This window comes from Cyrtonyx montezumae, unplaced genomic scaffold (genome assembly GCF_038088225.1).
Source record: "Cyrtonyx montezumae isolate F1298 unplaced genomic scaffold, pur_monq_1.0 scaffold_4, whole genome shotgun sequence".
Lineage (NCBI taxonomy): Eukaryota > Metazoa > Chordata > Aves > Galliformes > Odontophoridae > Cyrtonyx > Cyrtonyx montezumae.
This window is the reverse complement of record NW_027072045.1, coordinates 22186247-22214084: the sequence shown is the minus strand read 5'-3', so window position 1 is coordinate 22214084 and position 27838 is coordinate 22186247. Positions and strand designations below refer to the sequence as shown.

The 27838-nt window shown below is 38.0% G+C and overlaps 2 protein-coding genes across 6 annotated transcripts in view; both read left to right on the top strand.

Annotated features, from left to right (window-relative positions):
• The window catches only part of PARG (poly(ADP-ribose) glycohydrolase), a 57867-nt gene extending 50483 nt beyond the window's left edge, over window positions 1-7384 (top strand). For 2 of the 3 annotated variants that reach the window (XM_065746786.1, XM_065746787.1), the window contains exons 16-18: window positions 1329-1434; window positions 5809-5937; window positions 6496-7384. In XM_065746786.1, coding sequence (XP_065602858.1) covers window positions 1329-1434; window positions 5809-5937; window positions 6496-6665 — 405 coding nt within the window. In that variant the 3' untranslated portion in view covers window positions 6666-7384. Of the gene's footprint in view, window positions 1-1328; window positions 1435-5808; window positions 5938-6495 lie in introns of those variants that run through there. The other variant, XM_065746785.1, reaches the window with a different exon arrangement.
• A 15815-nt stretch (window positions 7385-23199) lies between these two features.
• Window positions 23200-27838, top strand: part of OGDHL (oxoglutarate dehydrogenase L) — a 46951-nt gene continuing 42312 nt past the window's right edge. Inside the window, exon 1 of one of the 3 annotated variants that reach the window (XM_065746064.1) lies at window positions 23200-23666. In XM_065746064.1, the coding sequence (XP_065602136.1) occupies window positions 23460-23666 (207 nt within the window). In that variant the 5' untranslated portion in view covers window positions 23200-23459. The remainder of the gene's footprint in view (window positions 23667-27838) is intronic. The other 2 variants (XM_065746061.1, XM_065746063.1) reach the window with 2 other exon arrangements.

Genomic DNA, 27838 nt, shown 5'->3' with positions numbered 1-27838 from the left:
CACTGACTAACTGTAATAATAATAAAAGGGACAGGTTCATACTTATTAAGAAGTGCATCCCTAAAATTTGCAGTGTACAGAACGGTTATGTTTCAAGCAGTGTTAGCTGTGAGAACTACATGGAAAAATTTTTAAAGAAAGCCATCCACTTACTTCTGAATAATGGGAGATGCCATATGACAAGAGTTGCATACAGCTTAAGGCAGAATCATTCCTGTAATTCAATAGGGGCAGCTTTTCTGCTTTCTCATACAAAAGCAATTGCTTTAAAACCATGCAAAGAACTTTCGTGTTTCTGTATCAAAATGTGGAAAGTACTTAAAACTTACCTGTGTGTTACTTCTTTTCTGGAAAGTGATTAAGCTTTGTCCTTTATTTACAATGAAACTGGAATCATTGGGGAACTCTTACTTGGATGGCCTCTTCATTGGAAGTCCTTCCAAGCACTTGCAGACTTCATAGTGTGTCTGACAAGACAGGGTTTTATTCATTTTCTTTCCTGGCTGGCTGGGAAATATGTGCCCATTAACTAAAAGCTCTTAAGAAGATGGCATCCTGCTGCAGTGCCATTTCATTTCCCTTGCTGAGAGGACGTGGCCTCTTCATTTATTTTTTAGTTTGTTTGTTTTGTTTATTTAAGCATACTTTGGGCACTGAGGACAGTAATAATAGATCTGACTTGAGCACTCCATATGCAGATGCTGGACTGTTGAAGTCTGAATTTTCAGCCTACTTCAGATCTCTACCAAACAACATTCTGTAATCTTTGTATTGGTGAAAAACTTCTGAGAGAGATTTGGCTTTTTTTTCTATACGTGGAAGCACCTGCTTTTTCTCCAGATTTTCTAGTGATTGTCTGACTTTTTTCTCCTACTCTCATTTACTGTTTTAGACCAGTGTTCTATGATGCTATTTTGTATTTTACTTTTTAGTGTTGAGGAATTATGGCAATACTGGCCACAGCAGTTGAACTGTCATGTCTCTTAGGTGTACCAAAAAGAAAAAGATGTGATGTAACTTTTTAACAGTAGATTATATTTTGTGCTCCAGCTGTTCTGAAAGCTTACCTGCAGTTTTGAAATCCCTGGAAATCTGCACCAACATTTAATTTTTAAATTAAGTCCAAATAAGGCAAAATTATTCTTACCTTAAATTCTTTTTCGCCACTCTGACTTTACTTTCAACTTAAAGGAAGATTAATGGTACTTTGAGCTTATTTGATGGTTTTTATTGCTAGAAGATGATGCTGATTGTTGTCATCTAGTTGTTTGAAAATAGTGTACCAGAGTGCCTGTCAGCTTCACTTTCTGACTCTTGTCTGCCTGCAGGCCTACTGTGGCTTCTCTCGACCCAACGTTCCACCGCAGAATCTCTCTGCAGTAGCCACAGGAAACTGGGGATGTGGTGCCTTTGGAGGGGACTCCAGATTAAAAGGTAAATTACAGCAATACATTAAGATTCAAATGAATCCAGTAATTTAGATTTTGATTTGATGTATTCTTTTTTAGGGAGTACTTTTTTTTTTTTAATTCTTTCCTTTGTTCAGTGCGAATAAATTGTAGCCAGCATTCAAATAGTAGTTAAACTGTCCACGTTAAATGTGGTTCATTGACTTTAATCTTTGGACATGGCTGTTGTGATGTTAAATAGAAAAACAGCATGCATTTTTACTATGCTGTTTTCAGTTTAAAATTTGAAATAGCCATGATGGTTTCTGAAATGCCAAGTTTATAAGGATATTAACAGTGGATATTGAATATTAGTTCACTAAGGATCTATTCATTTTTATGCTCAGTCAGATAATTCTGTTAATCTTTCTGAACCACTCTTTACAGCCTTTGCTTAAAAATTAATAACTCTGCAAAGCTGTCCAAAGGACTTGGTCATTTGTAAGGTTTCAGAAACTTGCTGCCAATGCTTAATGTCTCATTCTGTGGTACACTGCACTATACCAGAGAGGCTGTCAGTCACTGAGGCGTGCTTCTTTCTTTCCTGACTCACCTGCTATCTCTCTCACTTTCTCATGTTCTTTTATTTTTAATTAGAGTGTATCTAATGCAGCAGATGTCACATTCCTACTATAGACCATCAGTACCAACTGTAGGATCTGATCATACTTGATTATGGTTCATGTTAGGAAGGTCTAATACGTGTTCTGATTACATAAAATCTCAATTGTAATATCTCTCTTTTTTTTATATGTTTCCAATAAAAAAAAATACAAACCTTACTGTTCATCTGATGTAAGTTGTTCCTTGCTCAACAGTGGATGTGACTTTTAGAAAAGGGTTTGCTTACTGGAGTGCTTGACTTTGCTGCCTATCAGTCAGAGCTCAGCAGTGAGATATGCTGACAAAGACTGAAAGAGCAGAGTCAATTTGAGGAGGAAGCCCATAAGAAAAGATGTCTTAGCAGGCAAATAAATGAGTCATGAGTTGTTGAGAGTCTATAAATCTACAGAGAACTTTCAGTTAAGTTAAAATTAAACTAAAAGCTCGAAGTAAAATATTAAGTTTTTCTGGCTTTTTGGGGTAAGCCTTGTTTTATTCCTGCCCATTTTACAGGATTAACAATTAACAGCCAGTGCTTGTGTCATGAAAATGCTCGTTTAAATCTATGATTGTTGAAGTCATCTCCTGTTCTTTTGTTAGGCCTTAAAAAAGGTCACCTCACTACAACCATACTCTTTTTGGGAAGTGAGCTTAATTTCTTGGTTGACTTTGCAAACTCAGTACTTTTTATAAAGAGAATTAAATGACAGTGATGTGCTATTAGACATGGAGCTAGTCTTTAATATGAAACATTTTTCTTCAAGCAAACTCTAACTGGAAATAAGATGACAATTCTTTTTTTTTTTTTTGTAAATTATGAGCTACAAAATGGGTACAGTATTTGTTTTGTTTGTTTTTGTCAGACTACATTTGTACTTGGTATGTGATAACCAAATGAACTCATTCTTTAGTTCAGATGCTTCTTACACAGTCCTAACTACTAAAGCTCTTTCTCCCTTTCTAAAATGCTGTATAGATTATTTTGAAGTGCAAAATCCTCTTCGTGGTTTCACTTCACTGTGACCAAATTTGTTACACTGTAGAATAATGTTTTACACTTTATAGGGATTCATAATTTCCTCACTTTGGAACATGTTTTCAAACTCTTGAGTTTATCAGTATTGCAATTTAGTGAACCCAGAGTAAGTGTTGACCGCACAGGCTTGACAGTGTATTGCAGTGATTATTTCCATAGTTTAAAATATTTTTCATGTTAACATTCTTGCATTTGAAAGGATAATGGTGTTCATCTATTGTCTGGATCTGTAACAGAGACTTCAGAACAACCAAGTGATTTCATGTAATCAGATATAATTCTAATTATATAAAGTATAATAATACGAAGTTCCATTATGTGGTACCATATGTTTTTTTTGTCATCAGATAAGCATAGTTAACAATCAAGGTCACAGACGATGCAGAAGAAGCCTTCATGGAGAAGGAAAAAAATATTTGGTTTTATGAAACAAGAACCTGATAAATAAATGAGACATATTTCAGCTTAGTTAGGAATATTTCCTTAGTGTGGAATATAGAACTTCAAATGCTGAAGAAATATGTTTATCTCATTAGGAGAAGTTGAAAGATCTTGTCTTATTTCTGAAGTCAGAGGATGATTTAAGAATGTACAGCTGCAGCATTCTGTGCAACTGTCTAAAAGGCTTTCTTTTTAAGTGTTTTATTACTGAAAATGCAAAAGAGATGATCTGTATCGAGGCATCTCATAAATATATAAATTTAACTTGTAACAAATTTGAAAAAGTACTTTTTTTGTGACTTGGTGTTATTTATCTGAAAATATAAGGTTCAATAGGAAGAGGCTATAGAGGGATCTACATTATGCTGAAGTCTGGGGCAGTAGAAGAAGGTATTCCTTCAGGTGCAGTTCCTGAAGAGTTCAAATCTGCTGGGACACAGGAGACAAGGGAGCCCCAGGGCCCTGTACTTCAGGGTCTATTTCTGGTGGTCTTTTCTGTATCAATAGCATGGATGTTTCAAGTGGTGCTGTACTGTATTAATACTCAAATACTGACTGACAGAAATCTTGACTCTTGTTTTATGAGATTTATAGTGAATCAAAATAAATAGTTGAGTACTTGTAATATTTCTCATTTGAAGTGAAAATGCTTGTTTGTTTGAAATTAATATGAAGATTCATTAGATTCTGTTCCCCTGTGCAAGCCAGTTAATTAGGCTCTTTAAAAGCTGAACTACTGAAGCTTTACCAAATCTACAGCTGGTTCAGTAGTTTAATTAAATATCATTCCCAGATTGAGATTAATTTCACATGTGCTTCATGTAATTTATAATTTTAGCTATGGGTCTACAAGACTTTTGATTAAAGAATTATATTTTAAGTCTTTTTTCTTAACTGAGCCTATGACATGCTTTCTATTTAGCTTCCACTAGCTGGTGGTAATGCAGTACATATGCTGTTTTATTTAGAATAAAATCTTTCCTTTTCTACCTAATAAGCAGAGATAATTAAAATGTGATTGATATAGTACTGAAACTGTACCCATAGGCTCTGAAACAAATAGTAACAGATTAAATAGTTTATGGGAGTTTGGACCAATTTAAAATGACCTTAAAGGAATATGTCAGTGATGATACGTGCCTGTATCAGTCCAGCCTTTCAGTACTGCTTGGGGAAAAGGCTGTGCTATTTTAATAGTTGGGTGTTGTCTTAAAGGGTTTGATTTTTTTTTAATTCTTCTCTTCCCAGGTGCTCTTTCTTGCATCAGCTCTGGTTCTCAGTAAGTCCTTCACTCAGCCAACTCAACTTATTGTCATGCAGGGAATTTTTGTCAAAGATCTTTTCTGCCAGGTTGGTGAATGGAGTTGGCTCAGTGAAGATGCTGATGAGTACCTGAAAGCTGCTAAAAGCAGTGAGAAGGGACCAGAGCCACCCTCTCCAACTGCAGCAGATCATTATCTTTCTCAACTAGGTTATTGGTCAATACCCCAGATAATTTCCCAACATAAATCTTCAGCAATGTGTTTCCAAGATAAGACATATTCTTGTTCTTTTTCCCTAGAGGTAAAGCCTGTCTACTTTGACCAAACTTGAGATGCAGCTTGGTCCAGGGAGTTGGACATAAAACTGGAAATGAACCACAGTTTTATTGCTGACATCATCACCTCCCTTTTTAGGGGTCAAAACAAGCCATGGTGTTTCATTCTGCACAGTTTCATTATGGGCAAAATAGACACCCTAGCTTGCATGGTAGAATCATGGATCTCCACTTAGGAGATTTAAAAAAAAAAAAAAATGTTGGTCAGCTCCTGCTTTGTGTAGCTAACCTAATAAAAATACTGACTACATTCCTTCAGAAGGAAAGAGGAGAACACATATTCTGTTCTGACCTGATCCTAGATAGCTTAAATCCAGGATATAATGGAACAGTCTGTTTTTTCGGGGGGGGGGGTTTATGCTGTTGTACATATTTATTGGTTAATTAATAGCTCTATGCTGCTTGAGACTGGGGAGGACAGACCTTATATGTATATATGTAGTTTTTTTAAGGGTATTGCTTATCAGAGAAGTTATCTCTAGTGACTCCATCAGAATACTTCACTCTGAGCTGCAGTGCCCAATATTCTTTACTTTGTTTTAGAAGAGGAAGTAATTTTCTATCTATTGTTTACATTGCTCTGCTCTGTTCACCTGGACATGGGTATGATTATTAGCTGTAAAACTTATGTGGTGTTTTGTCTTGCATTCATGCATGCAATCTTTGTTCCCCTGTTCTTTCAGCCTTAATACAGATATTGGCAGCTGCTGAGTCTGGACGTGATGTTGTTTATTTTACCTTTGGAGATATGGAGCTGATGCGAGATATTTACAGTATGCATACTTTTCTCTGTGAGAAGAACCAAACTGTTGGTGAGCATAAAGAAATTCTTTTCATATGTGCTGACTACTGTATAGCTAAAAGTAATCCAGTAAGAATTATTATCATCAAGTCCTGAAGTCAAGCAAATGATCCTTATTTCATTTGCACCCATTTTTAGAGTGGTGAGCTCTTCTGATTCAGGATCAGCTGAACAATGTTAATCTGACTTCTAGAAACATAGAACAACTTGCTTAGGAATTCTCCAGAATTTTGAAAATATAAATTATGTACACAGAAGGCTTGCAGAAGTTTTTTAATACATTTCAAAAGGCTTAAAAAATCTGCTTACACTTTCTTGATACAGGTGAGAATTATAGTGCTTTAGGCTTGATTTTTATTCATTTATTTATTTATAAAGAAGAATTAGTCAGATCTGTTATCCAGCAGCCACGCTCCCTTGTGGAGTTGTCGACCTACTCTGTCACTACTCATTTTAGGGATGTTAATTGACACCGTTTCAGGCATTTCTAGTCTTTAGTTGCAGCCATACATTCTTCATAGCATGAATGAATGTTTCTTTAATAATAGGCTTTGTTTTCATTTTTAAGGGGACATTTATAGGCTGCTACTCCGATACTACAATGAAGAATGCAGAACCTGTTCTACTTCAGGACCAGAAGTCAAGCTGTACTCCTTCATATATAACACCATTGAATCCTATGCAGATTCTACGGATGATGATGATGATGAAGAAAAAGGGATATGCTTTGAAGATTAAGATAGATGTGTTTATTCAGAATATTGTTCAGCTCCTCCCACTGGTATATTGTTTGAGTTGCTGAGTGGAATGTATGAATTGGATAACTTAATATGTATTGATTGCATTGGTAGTTACCAAACCAAACATCCAAAAATCAACGTTTGAGAGGTGAGATGTCTTGTTTGACGGCTTCATACATGAAAACCTTGTTCATGTATGTACAGAAATGATTTCCCTGGTAAGTCTGGTTTGCATTACACCTTGTGAAGAGGGGATTTTGGAGACGCTTGTATTTCAATCAGTCAAGATATTGCTGAAAAACTTCAGAAGATTCTCTGTATCTAGGCTTCGTGCTAAGCATAGTGCTGGAGTACATGGAGCCCTATAACCTCCAGAATGATTTTAGAGAGACACATTGTAAAGATTGTTCTTATTGGAAGTTGTAACAATTTGATTACCTCCTTGAGGCTGCCACGGTACTTTCATTGTTCTTATCAAAATTTTCATATGTTTAGTTTAAAATGTTTTGGTTTTAATATACTTTGTAATAAATGGTTAAATGTGAAAAGAGTCTGGAGGAACTATAGTGCATTTCAGAACTGCATTATCTTGTCAAATTAGAAATAGTTATCATGAGGAAGCAGGGAGAGTCTGAAGAACAGAAGGGTGGGAAAATGAGATATGTGATCAGAGTTAGAAGCAGAAGGAAACATTCATATATTAAACTTTTAAAACCATTTTGTTGGTGCTGTCTGTTACAGCACTGAACAAGGTCATAAGCAGATCAGTATACATGTAGCTTCTCCAGGATCACTGTTGTTGGCAAACTCATTTGAATTAAGATCTGCTGTAATTTTGTTTATATTCTCATGTCAGTTCTCCTTCGTTGCAGTATTTGAGCATAAGATCCTCATGGGAAAACATGGAAACCATTGCATTGCAGTGGGAGGAAAGCCCAGCCTACAGATAAGAATGTAAGGTGTTGTTAGGAGTTTGCGCCGTTGTCTTTGTAGGCATGGGAACAGTAACACTGAAGAGAGGTTAAAAGATTCATAAAAGCTGTGCTTTTACTGTTTCTGTGAAAACCAAATTATTGTTTCTGTTGTACATTAATATTTTACGCAAAACTACAGATAAATATGTGGAAAAATCTTTCCAGCTCTACGTACAGGGCCAATTCAATTAAATGTCTGTCTGTTAATAATTAAACCCAATTTCAGTTTAGGCCAAAATGCCAAGTTTAAGCTCTTCTGTATCAGATCTGCCTTGTCTATCATAGCTACTACCTGAACAATATGAGTAACAGCAGCTGAAAATGTAGTGAGCTATGTCTCTAGTATCAGTAAATCCAATTGGTTGGTGCCTGAAAAACCATCTCCAAGCCTGCAACATGACCTAGTAATTAAATACTGGAAGCTGTTGGTAGTCTGGCTAGCAGTAAAGCACTCACTGCTTGAGCTGCTCCGGTGGAAGAGCAGCAGCAAAGTGTTTGGGACATTCACAGGTAACTTCAGAGTACTACACCACTGCATCAGTGCTGCAGTGGGCAGCTGGGAAGTGTTGCTTCAAATGTGACAGGCACAGCTTGGGTGATTTTGTCCTATTATTCCTACCAGCTATGGTTTTGTTCACCCACATACGTGTCAAGGAAAAGATTTGCTTTCAGAATTTCAGGCCTTGCTACTTGTATCATCTGACCTAGCAGAAATCTTTACTCCTGCTCCTAGTGTTTTCATGCTGGCTGAGATTGTGGCAACAGGAATAAGTGTTTTCTCATAAGCTCTTACTTGGACATTTAGATTCAACTGTGACAGCATTTCTAGATGCAGTGCTGATGACAAATGTACCCAGTTGATTAACAGTCATGATACAGAATTGGTGCTACCTGCCAGGTCTTCACCTTTCTACTCAGGATTTCCTATAGAAAAGGTGAGCAAAATTTGTTTCTAACCAACTGGAAGAAAACACAGCAAAAAATTTTAGGTGGCGAGATGTCACTTCCCCTTTATTGTAAATGCATGCGTCTATATTAGCACAATACTTATTTTTGTTGTGAGGGGAAATTATTATTTTTTTGTTTATTTTATGAGAAATGCACCAAATAAGATGACAGAAAATTTTAGTGTGACTCTAGAAACAGAGAAAATATATATTTAGTTTTGAGAAGATTCTCTGAAGATACTCTGTCATAGTGTATTCAATTAAGTTTTTGGAGTGTCGACTATTTCTAGGGAGTTCCTAGTCATCTGTCAGCTTAATTTTCACTGAAAACCTTTCAAATAGGGAAAAGAACAACTTCTGAGATTGCTCTTTAGGATATGTTTTCCATACACTTTTTCCTCTGAAATATGTCTGTATGGACAGGAAAAAAAAATTGTTTTCTGTTGAATGTGTCATCTGAGTAAGAATGATCTATCCCACATTCTACCTTGTGTCCCTGAACTTATCAAGGGCAGTCCTGTAAGATCTCTTGGAATAGACTTTGATTGCACGCAGGCTGAAGATTACATTTTTCTTGGTTTTGTTTTGTTCTTCTGGAAGCAAAACAGCTGAGATTAGAATAGTTATCAGTGCTGTTAGATTGCCATGGCTTTGGAATTCAGTAAAGTGCTGAAGTACCCACGGTGCTGTGTGGGGAAGGAGGAATTTTGAATGAGCCCAGCATGTACTCTGCACCTCACTTTTTCTATCCATCTACCATTCTCCATTTATAAACTACCTGAAATGTTTTCTTTAGCTGGAGATGCATTTTGGTGCTCTGTTGGAGATAGTGTAGAATGGAAGGCCCAATGCTCTTTGCAGCCTAGCAAGCTTAAGCTTCACTCTTCTAGAAACCTGTTTATGGAATATTATTCTTTTTTTTTATTACTGTAAGGATGTTTGTTATATGTTTTCAGATAAAAAGAAACTTCCTACCAAAACTATTGTTTTATACTTGTTTTAGCAGTTAAACTAAATGCTTAGTATGAAGCAACGGGCAGTCATTTAGATTGCAATGTGGCCTCAAAGCAAAGTTTGAGGTCAGAGTGCTGCTGTTTGCTCTACAGCTCTGGCACCTAAACTCTTCAGTTATGAGGTGTTCTTATGAGTACCCATTTCTGTATATATTAATTTATAAATGGATGGACTATTCCTGACATTCTTCTAAACTACTGTTTATGCATCATTATATTATATTGATTTTTCTGGATCTGTATGCTGATGTTTACATGATTTTTGTAGTAATACAATTAAAAAATTGATTGAAGCAATGTGGTCTGCTTTGTCTTACAGTACACTTTCCAGGACTGAGAAATTTTAGTACATCTGAATGTACATGGCCCAACAGTAGTTGTGTTAGTGACTGCCAGTACTGCAATAGTAGTAATTCTAAAATTATCTCAAAATAATATCATAATTTGTTCATACTGTATAACGTAGTGGTTGATTCATTGTGCTTAGTAATTTAAACAGGAAGGAACTATTGCAAATTTGGATTAGTAAGAGAGCCTCAGGGCAGCTGCAACATCAGCCTCTGTCAGCAGCTCCTAATTTAGAGACTGTTGATGACCGCTCCTTCCCTTAGTTGCACCTTTTTGCAGTTGCTCCTTATTTTCTGGCTTATTTATGCCCCTTTTTTGTCTTCTAAGAGTAAGTGCTATAACCAAAGTAACGGTGCATTAGCTAAGTATAAATTCATCTAGTGCATTTATTTGAGGAAACCCTGGGACACACAGAATTGTGCTTGTGATACTCAACAAAACTTAAGTCTTCAGTAGCAAATAAAATAGAAAGGCTGATCCTCAAACACTGCTTGTTCCTGGTTTTAGATTTAATCTTTCTCATGTTTGTGGTCAAAATAATGTCACCAAGAGGCACTTGGTTAAGTGTTGGACAGCCTGGGAATGGCACTTCTGGTATCATGGTGGCTGGGTAGAAAAGGGTTGATGTGTGTTATAAGGATAAGGAACCAGGAGAACTGGTATGTTTTTGACAAGAGTGAAAACATCCATAAAGCCATGGAAATTGCAAGATGCTGCAGCCATCCCAAGCTTTTTAACTAAAAATGGAGTGTTTATGATCATGTTTTGTGCTAACAGTGCTTCATGCTCATTTATCATTGCTTAAGTGAGCGTGACCTGGGAACTATAAAGGAGGTATCTGTCACTGATAGCTCCATTACAACAAAACCATCAATTTCTGAGCTGTCAGCTGGGGTTAGATTGCCTCGTTCTGGCAAGTGGCACTCAGAGTGCTGTTAAAGGAAGCTCTAGTATGTTCTAAGTCCTGATAATACTGTGGTACAGTGCTGTGAGACTTCTGGATGCATAGGAGACACGGACACCATGCTGTGCATGCTGAGTGAGGTATATATTGCAGCAGCTTAAAAGAAGCTGACACAAACTGCTGGGAGTGCATGTTGTTAATGGATGGTAGAGATACTGTGTTATGTTTACCGTTTGACTTTGCGTGCTGGCTGCCTGGTGCCTGCACATCTCTGTGTTTACAGTCAGCCCTTTTCCAGATCAAATGGATTGCATGTGGAGTCCTTACTGTAGCTAACTTGCCTTAAACAAAAAACACCTAATCCTAGGCTAATTCAAGCAAAAAGCTGAAGTTGAATTCAGAGGAAAGTAATGAGAAATGGCAAGCTGTTTATTTCTCCTTAAGTGGTCACTGTTTTATTGTCCAACTTAAGCTACAGATTGATGGCATTAATAGTATTTTTACCTAAAAGTATGGTTGCAAAATGACTTATGTGTAAATTATAGCTCATGCTGAGAATAACATCAGAAGTGCATGAGAAATAAAAGTTCTCTAAGTTGTGGTTAGATGTGCTCTGCAATGGCTGTGGAGCATCTGAAGCCTTCTCAGGCTGGAGAGCTGTTAAATCAGGCAAAGATTTGCACGGTAATCCCATGAAAAGCTGTAATGTTTTCAGGTTTCTTATAGATGTGCTTTATGGAGATAGAAAAATATGTAAGAGGTAGTTTAAATTATTTATTCTCAGAAATTGCTAAAAATACCTGATTAAAAAAGAAAAAAAGAAATGTTTAATAGCATGAAAACAGAGGCAGAATCAGGATTAAACTTGCAGATTTTACAGAATTTAGTAAAATTTTCAGATTTATTACAGGAATTTTCTGTAGTTGTGTCCTCTGAATGTAATTCTTAGGTTTTCCCAGCAATCATCGCCAAGTTCAGTTATAAGGAAATAAAGGCAAGATGGGATTTTTTTTCTTCTTTCTTTTTTTCCATCTCCTACATGTTGGTGTTCAGTATATCTATATGGGTTTCCTTAGGTGCCTGTGTGATTAATGTCTTTCTTTTGTGAAAGAAAACCTTGACTAGATGCTGAATTTGTCTTACTTAGCTTACAGGAGGAGAAACCAAACAAAACTGACAAAGAGCCAAACATCTGAGCTCTGACCATGTCCAACTACATTGTTTTCTGTTGAAGTTCAGTGGGGAAACAAGTGTAAGCACCTAGTGTGGTCATAATGTTACAGTTTTAAAATCAAGAGTAAGAAATAAATGGAAAAAATGCTGCCTTGTTATATCAGTTGATTGTGGTTGTTTTTTTTTTCTTTGTGTAAAACGCCAGAAATAAGTTTCCAATGAAATATTTCCATCTTCTTCAGTACTAACAGTGTTCTGTTAATAATTCAGAGTAGCTTTTGTTCCTTTCTATAATCTTCATCATCTGGGCAAGAGAAAAATTGTCTATGTTTAGGGAGTGCAGGATGTTCCCTCTAGCATACATTGGCTTCAGAGGCCTAACAGTTGAAATGCAATATAAAGTTCTTCTGTTGCAGGACTTTCACCTGCTCAGCTCTGAAAGGAAATCATTTGTTGAATCAATCTAGTGCACTGTTTTCTAATCAGGTGTACCCGCAGAGGAACATTCAGGGAAGTTAATTATCTTGAACTATGACTTAACTTGGGTTATCACTAAAGAGATTTAAACTTTGTTTACTTCCTTTTGGAAGTGAAGGAAGCTAAATCAAATCAATTAATTTTGAGAAGCATCCACTTAAGATTTAGATGTACTTTGCCTAATCTACTTTAGAGATGCATCAGAAGAACCTTCCTGTATGTCTTTATTAGTAAGGAGTTCACTTGTATTTTGACGTGCACTGTCTTCATCTGTAAGTTGATGGAAAGTGCTGAATGTGTTAATTTATTTTACTCTTCAGAACAACTTGGCATTCCAGATACAATAAAGATAGCGTATAAATCACTGTTCAATCATGGCAAGAAGTTCATTTTGCTAAGATCTGAAGATTTTCATTTTCAAAATTAAAGGTTAAGAAAACTGCTTTGATGAGCTAAATTTCATTATTGGCTAATGACAAGTTGTTTTTTAATGTACTGAGAATTGATTGGATCTGAACCAAGATGTCATAGAATTTAATTAATAGTAAGTGTTTCACGTTTATTGTGTAACGGATAAGGTCCTAAAAAATCATATTTTCACATCCAGAGCTAACTCTATCTTCAAAATGACTGCATCGTAAGGTAATTATTCTGTTGGAGTTCTAAGTCATTATTTATTTGTTGCCTGAGGAATTTTATAGTAGAACAGTATTAATAGGATGCCAGGAGTACAAATTTTGTAACTTAATCTTTGTCATAAATGAAATTTGTGTCAACCAGGTGGCATTTTCATTCATAATTACTTGACCTGCTGCAAATGTGGGCCAGAAATTAAGGGATGCTATGTGGGAAATCAGAACTTCGCGATTGGAAGAGAAAGACCAAAAGACCAAAGTGTGCTGAGAAAGTGCTGAAAATACCATAACTTTGAGAAAGGGAGGTTTCTAATTCTTCCTACGCTTTAAATCTCCGCTGAGTGGCATTTAAACTTCATTGCTGATAATGATAATTCCCAGAGCTTTCATGCTGAAAAAATCGCCTACTGATTGATTGGGTCTACCAGTCCTTCATTTCACCAGCTCCTCATAAGGGAAAAACAAAACAAAATGAACAAAAAAACCAAACAAAAGAACAGCCAAATCCAGTAGATAAAATGTAATCAATAAATTTGAACCTTGTTTTTGCTGTGTGAAGTTCAACCATTTGATGAAAGGCAATTGTGATGACTGGATTTTTTTTTTTATTCAATGAAAATTAAGTACGTTGTCAGCCAGAAGATGGGTAACTTCATGATTGTTCAAAGTTTTTGAAGTCTTAAAACTGTTTATCAGTAATTGCCATGTGGGATCTGGAAACAACATGATGAACTTGCACCTTCCATATTGCATTATGACAGCAGGAACCTCCTTTTCCTACAAGGATAGCTTTTGGCTCCAGTAATTTCAAGGGCTTCAAGGCTAATCACATTCTCGCTTGCTCTAAACAAACATTTCCCCTCTTTTCGTCTCAAATCTTGATTACATGTAACCTTCAGATAGCCTCAGAATGTCAATAAATTACTTCTAGATTGACTTCTGTTATGGTCCAGTAAAAGTTCCCAACAGATCCATGTAAAATTGCACCTATAAAAAATGATCAGTCTGTGGCCAAATAATTCATTTATATACTTAAATGAACATGATAAGTCTTTGCTGTTCAGAAAAATTGTGACAATGACTCAACAGAATTATGACTTAAGTTAAATCCAATATCAAATTCTGGTATCTAGTAATACTCGTGCAGTGCTTCATTGAAGGGTGTGCCCTGTGATTGTAGATCACAATAAGCACATCTTTTATCTTGGAAAAAATAAAGCTAGATGTTCTCTTTTGCCCTAGCATGTCACTAGGACTGAGACAAAATGCAAGAAGTAACTAGTACCCCAAGTACCCTGATGTTTTAACTAGTAGCTTGTGTCTTAAAGCATTCCCTAAGATTATGCCTGTGTTGGCAAAATTGTCTAAGGAGGGCTGGGTGGAAAAATGGGACAGAAGGTGCTCAGGGACTTGTGTGAGTCACCTGCTCGGTCGGAGTTTGTGAGATATGGGCAGTGCCTACATCGTACAAAGGTAAAACTCTTAAGTGCCAGGAAACTAGACCTCAGGGATGAAACCCATGTGTGTCTTGGACTGTGTCGTGTTAATTCCTTGTGAAAGTCTTTGTTTACAGAAGGAGCTTTCTTTATATCTTTGCACTCTGGTCTGATGGCCTCATTGCCACTCACCTCCTCGGCCATGTCTAGCCAATGATCTCAGCCATGGCCTGCAAGGTTCACCCTGTCTGCACAGGAGATCATAATTCAGGCTCCCACTCGCTCCTCTAAGCCTCTACTGCATGCACAGCATGTGTGGTGACGGTATGTGCCAGCTATTCTTAGCAGCTTTAGACTATTGAGTGAACTGTTTGCTTCAAACTCATTTACGTTAGGCTTGGGCTAATTCGAGTCCACAAAGTGACTTAGAGTCACTCAGTGAGGTCAGTATCAGTGCATGAAGATTTGGTAAAATCAGAGGATTTGTGTACTGTGTCAGCAAGCATACCTGCAAGGAACTTAGAAGAAAAGGAGAACAGTTAACACGGAGTTAATAAAACAAGCATATGAAATGTCATGCTTGGGGCAAGCTTTGAGTGCTGTATTTTTTCCTATAACATCACCATTATTTTCATAAAAAATTGGAGTCATGAAACATAAATAGTAAGCTCACCCTATAACTGAGATGCTCAGGCTATTAATTACTTACTGGAGAACAACTTGACAGTAAAATAAAGGCAACAAACATTAAAAGAAATACAAAGCTGTTCCAGGTATGAACCGGAATCACTCCGATAGTGTCTAGCTGCTTCCAGCACTATGACTGTTTCCAAACGAGCACCGTTTAGGAAAATGAGTGTTACACTGTGTGTGGTAGATTTGATATTTTAAAGTCTGCTCTTGAGTTCTTGAATATTTTACATCTAAAAGTCTAATATTTTACACTTCTATAAGTCCCTTTGGCTCAGGCAACAGGGCTGAAGGGGGCAGGAGCTGCAAGAGGAAAGTGTTAAAAAGAAATTATGAAGTTTCAACTGTACAACAGGTTTGGAGAGCAGCTTCAAAGGATCCCATCAGAAAAACAGGTATGGTGCCAGAACAAAAGTAAACAGAAAAAGTTGTTTAGTTATTGCTGTATTACTCGGTAGGGATAGTGCATCTAAGAGAACTCTAGCTTTGAGGCACAACATGGTGTTGATTAGTGCAAATAAACCTCTTCAGGAGTCACCTTTCAGCAATTACAATCAGACGCTGCCACTGTAGCTTCAAAAGCTTCATTAGCAATCCTTACTCCCAGGGAAATCTGCAAATCTCATGTACCCTAGAAGTTTTAACTGATGGAAAACTATCTTGCCTCGTGTGTAAGATAATTACACATTCCTTCATCAGGATAAAAAGCATCAAAAATCAAAATGGATCCTCCTGAGGAAAACACAGCCAGTGTTATAGACTAAGAGATGAGGAGAATTTTCCTGTTGTGTATGATGATGTCAGGGTACCTTGAAGTTTTATTTCCACCTAAAGAGATGATCTAAAAAAAATAGTGTATTTCAGATCTAGGTAAAAGGAAACTGTCACAAAAAAAGATTACTCTTATTTTTGCTAACATTCCCTTATGAAATACCTGCAAATATCTAAACAATTTTCTAGCAGTTTTCTCATAATCCATTGTTAAAATAGAAAATGCATGGTTTTTTTTCTATTCTGGGTTAAGCAGTTACTACAGCTTCACTCACTGTTATTCACTCACATTCCAAATGCTGGCGGGGCGTTTTTCAGCACCAATATTGATTTACTTCTACAGTTAACGGGAAGATTTCTGCTTCCCCTGCTAACTTATTACCCCTAAATACTATGACAAATTAAGTTTGGTACTCTTGGTAACTTCCACAAGAGTTCATTATCCAACAGCTAAATGTTGTATGTCAGTGTTCTTCCCTTAACCTACTCCTTACTCACTCATTTGCTGTTTTGTACATGCTGCAGTTCCATATTTACTCACATCTGAATGATTATACAGGAATAACTACAGAAAAGCATTGCTTTTGTTCTTGAGTGGACAAATTCATTAACAAAGATTTGTGTAAACTGGATTAAATTTATGTTCTGAGTTTCATTCTAATCTCTTCTCTAGCTTGTCTCTTGCTGCTGGATCTTTAGCCAAAGCTGACCTGGACTCCTGCGGTGTGATTCTACTTAGGAATACGCCTGGTGACTAAATTTACTTGAAAATGACCTGTTGGCCAGAATCAGTCGAGAAGCAGTCTTCTAGTTATCTTGGTTTTCCAATAAAGCACTCTATTCCTCTTAGATACGGTTTTCTCCACAGAAATGCAACCTGAAATTTCAGAATAGAGAATAATTGAAAACCAGTTAAATGCTGTCCATATAAAACTATATGTTTGGATGTCTGTAGACCAAATAACCATGCAATTGTTAACATTGGTTTCTGTTGTGAAATTGGTATGAAAGATAAATGCTCCTATCACACCTGAAAGAACTTTGGAGATCATCCAGGTCAACCTCCTGCTCAAAACAGGGTTAACACTGCAGTCAGACCAGAACTTTGTCCAGTAGGTTTTGAAGCCTCCAACAATGGCAAACCTACTCTACCTCTGTTTATTTAACCTCAAGTGAAAAGTTTTTTCCTTCTATCTGGACTGAACCACTCCCATTTCAGAGTCTACCAGCATCCTTCTACCAGGCACTATGGTAGAGAGCATGGCTCCATCTTATATACTGCTCTCAGTTCTCCCAGGTACTGAAGGAAGAGCAGTGATAGTTTCCTTGAAGCTTCTGGATGGGTTTCCATTGACACAGCCCAGCATGCTTTTGACTGTCCTCGCTGCCAGGCTGTGGCTGGCTCGTGTTTAGCCTATTCAATACAAGAAGCAGTGTGGAGTTAGAGATGATTTCAGTGCCCCTCAGACACTCAGCAGCCCACATTTATTTTGGGAAGTCGGGAATATTACTGAAGTTCATGGCACACAAAGCCAAGGTTTCTACAAGCAAATAGAATGGAAATAACCAATGTGAAACTCATCACATTAAATGTCACTGCTGAAGATGTTATAGATAATTCGTATGCTTATCCCATGAATGACAGGGGAGGGAAAAAAGTTTGATAAATGCTATGATGGTACTTTAGATGTGAATCTATCAGTCTATGGTTTTTTAGTTAGTTTGTAATAAATACATTGGGAAATAACATAAAACGGACTTTCTGTGCTTGGCTTAAGAGAACTTCTGATAAGTGTTGTCTCTAGTGAAATTACCAGTAACAATGAAGAGTCGTCAAAAATACATAAACATATCTATCTCAGGAGGGGAAGCTCTTAATGAGATTGTCCTTCTCTGAGTAATCCTGTATCCAGACCACCTCCTACGAGATTACCCTTTGAAGGAACAAACCTACTGAGGAGTCCTGCTGTGTTATTGAGAGTGTTGTGTGAAGCAATTAACCTCAGGAACCTCAGTGCTGATTGCAAGTAGCTGCTGGTCCAGCAAGGAAACCAATGTACCAAACCAAGCAAGGACAGAGGCAAGGCATTACAGTCACAGAATTCTATACAGTAGAAAAAATAAGTCAAATCATGCCTCTCGCTGTTCAATAGAACCAAAGGGCAACACATTCAATTTTCAAGAACAGATTGGTTCTAGTTTCTTTAAAATGTGCTTTGCTTTGTTGGTACTAGTTTTGTTAATTCCTGACAAAACATGAGACAAATAAACAAGAAAGCATGTCAGATTAAAGCTGACATACTACAGAAAATAAGGATAAATGTAAAAACAAATTGTAGTGAGGTGGTGTGTCTTTCAGCACAACAGAAAATCTCACGTGACTTCCATCTCAGGGATACTATTGTGTTTATCCTGTGTCACATATTTTATCCAGCACAAGACTTCTCCAACATATAACATGAATTCTTTTGATACAGAGCTGGCATGAGAATGGCCCTAAGCAAACTCCCTAACGCAGCTTTGTGTTTGCTCCTAATTGCAAATAGTTTCTGAGCTTTTCATTCCACCAATGGGCTTTAGTCCCAGACAATTTCAAAATGTGTTAGCTTACTAGGAAGCAAGGATGTGTCTTCCTTTAGGTGTAAGTAAAAGGGAGGGGTAAGCAAACAAATGGACACATAACTGGGTAGGTACAGCTGGAACTGAATTGAAATTTTAAGAATTAAAAATGGAACTGTATAAAGATAGCAGCCAAATGTCCACTGCAGGGGCTCATTGGAGAGCAAACAGATGAGTGGCAAAAGGGTACAGCTCAGAGGGCACAGTGTGGTGGGGAAGAGACTCCAAGCAAAGGAGAGACACTGGCAGTGAGGCAGTTCCTTAATGCAGCAAGAGCTGGTGAGATAGGCACTGAAAGCTGAGTAGGAGAGGTAGGAAGGAAATAAATAGTCCCAATACGTACTAGTGAAGTTAGATTTGCTCCACAGCACAATAACGCAATCAGAATGCTGTTTTTTGTTGTTGTTGTTGTTGTTTGTTTGTTTGTTTTTAAGTATGCAAATTCCCATTACATGAAGACTTAAAATGCTGTGAAAAAGGGGAAAGGCTACACAGAACAAAATAAGCGTTTAAAATGCAGTAAAATCTTAGTGTCTGCCCAACCACATGTACCCTGTTTGCTGCAATGGTATTCAAAGTCGCCTTGGACATGTGGGTTTCCCTCTGAAATGGAGGGGAGGTCTGCTCGTCTTCACTATAATTTTTAATTAAATTTATGTTCACTCAGCATAATGTGATTGCTCTAAAGACGGTTTCTGTCTGCTCATAATAAGGTTAAAACTCAATTAGTAGATGTAGCAACCACCAATATTTCACCACTTGCCAGAAGGCGCAGCCAGCACCTGGCCTCCCATCCAGCTTGGCAGCCCCTTTTCTGCCAGCCCCATCCCTGTTAGGTGCTGCTTTTCTGGGCAACCTATTCCCAGTACATCCTATTCTGAAACGTGTTAACCCTTCCTGTTAATCATTCACACCTTTATTCACACTTTGCGGCATTAATCCACTTCTTGCAGACACAAGTATGTAGAAAAATGATACTCCGCTAAAAACGATAACAAAGATTTTGAATTGTTTATGTGATGAAGAAGATTGCATTAAATGACCGTAATAAGGAATAAGCCTCTGTGTGGAAAAAGAAAATACGTTAAACACAGCTCAAGGCATTCTGTCGAGGTCTACTGCTTCTGGCGCGCTCCTTTCGGATGGAACACACGGACGTCGCTGGGGCTCACACCGCCCTCAACACTGGCGCTGCCCGCCATTCCTGACAGCGCCCCCCGGCCCCGCCCCGCGCTGACCTCAGCGCGCTCACCGGCCGTTGCGCCGCGCCTCACGTGACGCAGGTAACGGTCCCCGCCCGGCTCCGGGTCTGGCGGCGCGTGTGGGGGGCGGCGTGGCGGAGATGGGGGGCACGGCGCGAAGGGCGGCGGGGAGCCCGGGCTGGGCTGTGAGCGCGGCCTTCCCGCGGGGCGCTTAGCGGCGGCCGCTGGGCCGGCGCAGGTGGAGCGCATCCCCGCGGCAGGTCGGCGCCAGCGGCGGCTCCAGGCCGCGGTGAGGGGGCGGTGGAAGGACCGGGCTGTGCCCGGCGGGGTCGCGTCCTTGCGGCTCGGGCGGGGCTGGCAGGGATGGAAGGGGAGCGGGCCGACCCTCCCCGCCGTCCGGCCTTCTGCCCTGCGGCCTCAGAGCTCGCTGTCAGCCTGCAGCCCGGGCTCTCGTCAGCCGCTGGAGCACCTTCCTTGCTGCCAGCCGCATCCCTTTTTTAATTTAAGGGAAAGGGTATCAGGGAAATCGGTCCCCGTGGCTCAGGGCCCCCTCTGTAATTATGCGTGGCCTGTGTGTTTCCTTCAGTTCTACTTGGATGGATGATTGTGCATCTTCATACCATGGGTGACCTGGTGTTTACCTGTAAGATCTGGTGTAGGGAACCTGCTTTGGCAGGGGGGTTGGACTCGATGATCTCTTGAGGTCTCTTCCAACCCCTTTGATTCTATGGGCAGCATACCTGCCCCTCTACTCTCAGCGATCCATTGCAAGCTTTTGGACAGACTTCATTCATTATTTTCATTTTTTCTTAGCATTGCTTTATTAGAACTTTTCTATCCAAAGAAGAGCTCTCAGTGTGAATTGCATGCTGCATATAGGAGAAAATGAACATTGTAGTGCGTGAGTGAGCATTTTTGGGTAAAAGGATCAGGTTCTAAGGAGTATCTGTTACCAGTGGTATCAGGACTCCTTAGGTGTAAGGAAACTCGGTACTAGTGCAAGCAATACCAGGAGAATATTGATTCAGGTGTGACTCCCTTTGTAACATCTTTGTTTAATGTAATCTAGAAGAAAGCTGTACAGATCCTTTGTTAATGGAAGTGTCATGCTGTTTGCTTTTTCAAGTATTTGATACACTCTAGAAATCTGGCTGGGACAGCTCACAAGGCTGTCTGTGACTTTACGTCATGGCTTCAGAATGCCAAGATGAAAGCTGGCTCACAACATGAGGCACACGCAGTACTGAAGAACTGTACTGTAGAAATTTTCACCTGCTTACAGGTTTCATTTACTTCCACCATCCTAAAGGCACTTTGGCGCATTAAATGTTATGTTCTTCTTCATTTGGTTCGTTGCTTCTTTCTTATTTATGACCTCTGGCAGAGATTTAATTAATATCTTCTTTTAGGTTGTTTCTCATTCAGCTTGATTCCCTGCCAATCTATGTTTCCATTTCAGAGCTGATTTAGGAAACATAGCGGAGTGGAACAACCCTAGCAGATTCTGTGTGCTGTCCTGTGTGCTGATTTTTGACTGACAGTCTCAAGGCTGAGTGGGCTGGAATGGTCTGTGAACATGCTGGGGGGCTCCGATTTGCTTATCAGCTGACATCTGTACTGGAGAGTGGTGGGAAAAATAGGAAAAAAACCAGTTTGGTTGAATGAAATTAATCTGTAGTAGAAATCTGACTGGAATTACACAACTGGCAGCTTCGTCCATTTTTGTTTCATATCTAAATAAAAATAGAGGCATTACTTATTTATGGATTTGGAATTGTGTCTTTGATAACTGTTTTATTTACCTGTGACTTTCAATAGTTAAAATTGGACTATGGTTCTTACCTCATTTTGAAATTCAAATTGGAGTTGGAGGAAGTGACTGGTACCAATAATAAACTCTTTGTTTCGATTGTATAATGTTGTACGCAGAATTGACATCCATTTTCAAATCTCCCTTATAAATTGTTTTGCTATACATTCTTTGCGGAGTGCTAGAATACACATACACACGTCTCCAGGCAGGCATTTTAGCAAGAAGGAATGTGAAACTACATCTACTTAAGAAGTTTATTACTGCAATACAATGAACTGAGCAAAAAAAAATGGTCCTTTTTTTTTTTTTTTTTTTTTTTTTTTAAGTTCCTTCTTATCTCTGCAAAGCACTTTAAATTTAGAAAGCCAGTAACCCATTAGAAACAAACTTCCACCACTTGGGGTACCATATATATCTGTAGTGGTTGTAGCACTATTATGCCTTACAAAAGAATTTTATGCAGGGACAGTTTATTTTTAATTCTGTTGTCCCAGTTGCTCTGAGCTTTTGCGGGACTTAATCTGCTGCCAAACTAGGGCTAAGAGTATTTATCTTCCTCTGGTTGCCCAGGAGCTGTTATCGTAGGCAAGGTGTTCAGAGAGGAACAGGTCAGGGTTGTTACAAGCTTTGAATCTGTGAAATGAGAAATGGCAAGTGAATGCTGGTTGACAGGAAAAAGTGATATATCGAGGATTCAACATAGTAGTAGCCTAAATATTGCCAATTTGCTGAAAATACCATGTGGAAAGAGGAGTGTATATTGAAGTTTTCTGTTTCTGTTTTAAGGGAGGATTGCCTACTCCTTCATTTATATTTTGGTGATACTTCTTTGTGACAGTGCTTACTGTGTCAGGGTACCTGATGTGAAAACAATAATTTGTTTTCACATTATTGTTACTGTTGTGCAATTTTAGCATCTCCAGCATTAGAATTAGAGCTTTTTTGGCCTAACTGTAAGCTGCATACGTTCCTTTTATTCTGAAAGTGAGCTTTGATTCTTTTTGTCAGTGCTGAAGCTGATGGTGTTCAGCATTCCCAAGATTCAATTCCTGTTTTTCATGTCAGAGTTATGTAGTGTCTGCTTTCCATTGAAAAGCAGGTAGAAGGTCATTAAAAGGATGATATAAATGTTGCTAGTTAGAGAACAAACAAACAAACAAGACTTTTCTGAAGGTAACACTATTTGATTCAGCAGTAAGGTCAATATCAAGATTTAACTAACATTCATTATTAGTAGTATATAATTGTTTTGTCAGTGTCATTACATATGACATTATATATATGTATATATATAATTTTTTTTTCAACCACTGTGCTTGTGTTTGAAACTGTTCCTTGAACCAACCCCTGTTTGGCTCTGCAAGAGGTCACATCTTTCTTCTAATGAGTGACTGCAGTCACCGTTTCCAGGAGCTCCAGCAAAGTCAATCATTAGCAGTCTCGTCGGTTCCCAGGGACCCTGGGCTCAGGGGGCATGTGGTGCGTGATTGCTTTAGAAAAAGGATGATGTTACCAGTTACTGAACCTGGGACATGAGCTGCTTGATGTGGGGGATAGACATCAGTAGAATTTCCACAGCTCTAAGTGTAGCTCTACAGATGATCATGGAGTGGCCTCTCCTGACAATAACTTCATGCCTACACGTGGGCTTTGTCGAAGAACACTCTAGCCAAAAACTTAACTTTTCTCTGCAAGACTAAATGTGTCTGTAATGCATTTGCTGTTTTTCTTTTTATTAGATTTGTTTTTGTCTTATTAATAGACTTGGATCTTCTGTTTAATAAACAAACATGAGTCATCTGAAGTTGTTTGCAGCTGTGGTGAAGTGGCATGGCATTAAAATTCTGCGAAAGCCAGACATAGCCAGAAGGATGTTTTTGCACGGCCAACGCTATGTTTCATCAGGAACCTCAGAACCATTCCTGAGTGGAAGTAATTCAAATTATGTGGAGGAAATGTATTATGCATGGCTTGAAAACCCTCAAAGTGTACATAAGGTAAGTAAAAAAGTTAACTGTAAATGATACTATTAGGTTGAGCAGAATTGATTTTTCCAGTTTTAACTTGCTTTGTAAGCAGTCCAGAAAAAAGTCTTGTATGAAATGAAAAATGTGAAACTAATTTCCCACATATTGATTGATCTAACATGTTATATTGCAGCAAAACAAAAGTATAGAGGAACCATGAGCTTGGTGACCTGAGTTGAAAGAATGAGAAGTCCATTTTAGAAATAGTAAACTACTCAGAAACTTTCAGCATTCTTCCATGGAAAGGATGTTAAGCAGTATGTGAAGTAATTAATCAGACCTTGAGTAAGATCAAAGAAATGAAATAACTTCAATTTTTTAGCTTATTGTAACAAGTTTATAACAGAGGATACAATAGCTTATGTTGATGTTGCTTCTAAACTGTCTGAAGAAGATGAATGTACATTCCTTTAGGTAACTGTGCAAGTCATAACTTTACAAAAACAAATCTGAAGAGAAGCCTTCTTAGGTATCTTGGAAAGTACTTATTCCATCCTCCCTCCCAGGCTATAGATACTTGAGGGTTTTTTAGTTGGGTTTTTGTTTTTGTTTTTAGATTTTGTTGCTGAAATCCCATTTAATGGGCAAAAAAAATGCATGGACTTACTCTTTTTTAATAAGCTTTCTGCTGACAAGGAAGGCTCTCTTACGATGATGCATGTATATTATTAAGTTAAGAAGTGGATGGGAAGTTAGATAAATTCTAAGGCAAAAGAGTCATTTTCTGCAGAAGCAGTATGAAATGTTTTACCAAATTGGTTGTATGTTCCCTTATTCTTGGGGCACATACATCAAAATATCACTTGGAACTTGTTGCTGTAGGTCTGGTAATCTATCTAGGAATGCACAAGATGCATAACGCACAAGTGATGCATGTCAAGAGGAAAAAAGGGGACAAAAATAAGCAGTTTCTGAACTGCTTTTTTTTTTTTAATGTTGAGGATGGTCTTCTGTTGGAAGATGACAAACACGGTAATGAGTCTTAAGACTGGATGTTGTTCCAATTGGAGACAGGTGCCAGGCCTTTTGTCTTGGTCTTCAACTCGTGGCTGAAGAGACTTTCTCCATGGGTGGCTCCTCTGTCACGCCATTTCTCTTTGATTCCTCCTCTTGTCGCTGCCAGTTACATCAACAACCAATGTAGAGCAAGGCAGCGTGTTGTGTGAATCTATTGATTTTAGTTTATGAGAGGCCTTCATCTGGTTTTGGTGATATAGCTTGTTATTAGCCCTTTCATTGTGAGCATGCTGTGTGCATGAACTCGTTGCTAAGTGCAGTGTGTTGTGGTGTCCTCCTAAATAATTGTATTTAAGTTGTATCAGCTTGTGGCAAGCTTCTTTCATTAGCGTGAAGGACCTTCCTTGTTCGGATTCCCTACAGCCCGGCAAGTTTTGGTGCCGAGCCCGGGAGCTTGCTGTTATGTACCGGAGCGCCGGGAGCTGTCCGTGGTGCTGAACGGGCCGTGCCGCCGCGTCCCCAAAGTGCGGGAGCCTCAATGGCCCCACCGCCCTCTTAGCGAGAAAAGTCGCCGATAAAACGTAGGCGGTTGTTCTGAGTGCCGAGAGGCTGTGCAGTTCATCTGGCAGTTGAAGCACAGTTAGGATGGATGCTGATGAGATTTGTAGGTTGAATGTCAACATAAATAAGCAGGAACAAATTGTCAGAGTAATGGAAATGCTCTGGTGGAATAGGGTGCAGGCTAGGGAGTGGGTCCACACTAATCCAAGAAGTGTTTTGAAAATGTGTGAGTTATTTTCCAGGTTCATTGTACAAAATATAGGTACAGCAGTAATGAACTGAAGTAACGTCAGTTTGCTTACTTTATGAGATTTAAAAGTATATGATTGGGAGATATAATGAATTACTTTACAAATGTTCATGCTTAAATAATTGTGTGCTTTTGTTGTATTTTTTTTCTTCAGTTGGAGCTGGAGATTAATGCTGTAATCATATATAATTTTTATATATGATTTCATCAATGAATTTCATTTTTGGTTATTTGTTAACCATCTTTTTGACAAATTTATTTCGTTTGTCCTTTTGAAAAAAAAAGAAAGAAAAAGAAATAAGATATTGAGAACTTCAGTAATTTTGTTTTCTTGAAAATAAGGAAAATATATGCTGTAGTTGTATGACACAAGGTAAATTTCTCATCTTGTCATTCTGCTACAGAAAATGTTGATTTCATTATTTTATCCATTATGCCCTGCATTGTTTAGAGACACAATTTGTGCTTGGCTTTTAAATGTTACTTTCTTCTTCCTTTTTTTTCCCTTGGTTTTTTTCCTCATGGATAATTACTTCTTATCAACAGGGATGTTTCTCCTTGTTAATGAGCTGAAAAGGCTATTTTTTTTCTTTCCTGGGCTTTTAAATCACACTGTTCCCTTTTACTTAGAAACTCCAATTAGCCAAGGTTCCTCAAGTTATTTTCCTCTCAGAAGAACTGATTAGCTACGTCTTGCCATCTATGTTTATTTTAAACCTTTAAAATTTAGGACATTTCTAAGAATGTCTCTTTTCATTATATACCATGCATAAGTGCATATAGATTTGCTAATATATATGTATTTCATAGGAGCTTCTATTCCTTGCACAAATCAATTCCTTCTTTTTTTCTGCTCTTCCTTATCATTTGAATTTTCCTGCCATTAAAGTAGCCAAAACAACAATCAGAATAAAATGACGTGGGCTTTGAGAAAGGTATCATTATTCCTGCTTGTATTGTGCTGTCAGGGCCATAGATCATAAAGGAGAAGCTTGACAAGGCTCAGTTATAACTATCACAAGATTAATTACAAATTGCGTGGTTGGATATTGAGTACATAATGCCTAGTGTATTATCCTGTATGCAACTGCTCTACCATGAGCGTGTAATCACTTTCTTGTTACATGTACTTGGAAAAAGGGTGCTATTTTTTTTTTCTCTATTTGTCTCTGTATGTGTTTGTTTGTTTTTATGTAGTGATATTCAGTGTGTGCCTTTCTAAGGATTGCAGTTGATAAATTATTATTTCACCTGGAAAAAAAACACATTGGCAAGGTAATAGATATTTTAGTTGCTTTAAGTGTAATGCTGTTTACTATATGAGTAAAATGTTGCCACTTAATCACTTGAATTGTATGGAATTAATTGAGAAATTATAACAGTATTTAACTGCAACAGAGATTTGCTGTCAGAAAAAAAGCAGAAGAAGATATCATTAGATTTTTTTTTCCCCATAGATACTTTTTTTTTTCTTTTTGTTGTTGTTGTTATAAGTTCTCAATACCATATTCTAAAGAACCTTGCTAATTTAGTTGAGAACCCTTAGGTATGCTGTGAGACCAAGTATCTTCTAATTTTTCAGTCGCTTTGTAAATGCTGTTGCCAAAAACTGGCATTGATACACCAGACTTGAAGACTGTATTCCTGTATCAATCTTAAAAGGCACTACAGAATTTTTTAAAGGCTTTGATGGATGGGTGTCTAGAAAAAACTAATTTTCTGTAGCTAAATGATGTATTTTCCCTCCCCTCTGATTAAATGTCAAACCGGCTCAACAAATCAATAAGTTCAAAAATGCACTAAGAAATAGCGTAGGTTTATTCTCTCCTAACTGACGGTATCTTCATATTTAAGCATTTTGAAGTTATTTATTCGTGTTTGTGAATTTGCATGCAGAAAGGCTCCTGTGTTTACTCTTAAACAGGTAGCTTGTTGGACAAATCTGCTTGGATTTTATTAGCAGATGTCTCAGCAGTCTACTAGTTTAATATTCAGCTTTTCTGTGGGACAGTGTGTGAGAACTGGAAACATAACAAAGAAATATGGTCATCTCTTTGCATGCACCACAGCTGAGAAAATAGAAGAACCTTAAGATAAGCAAAACATATTCTTTATTAAAACTTTGCATGAGTACCAAATTGTCTGATTTGTTGTGTTTCCAAACCTTAGTAATAATATGAAAATTAATAACTGTATTGCCAAACTAATTCCTTCAGTCCAAGTGACCTTACTTTAGAGACAAATATGTTGTATTGATTTACTGTGGTCTGGGATCTGCAAACTCTCAGACCGTGTGCTGTATAGGCATAGAATAACAATATGGTTCTTACTATGGAGTAAGATGTATAGAGAACACCAGAGACAGTGTGTTAGA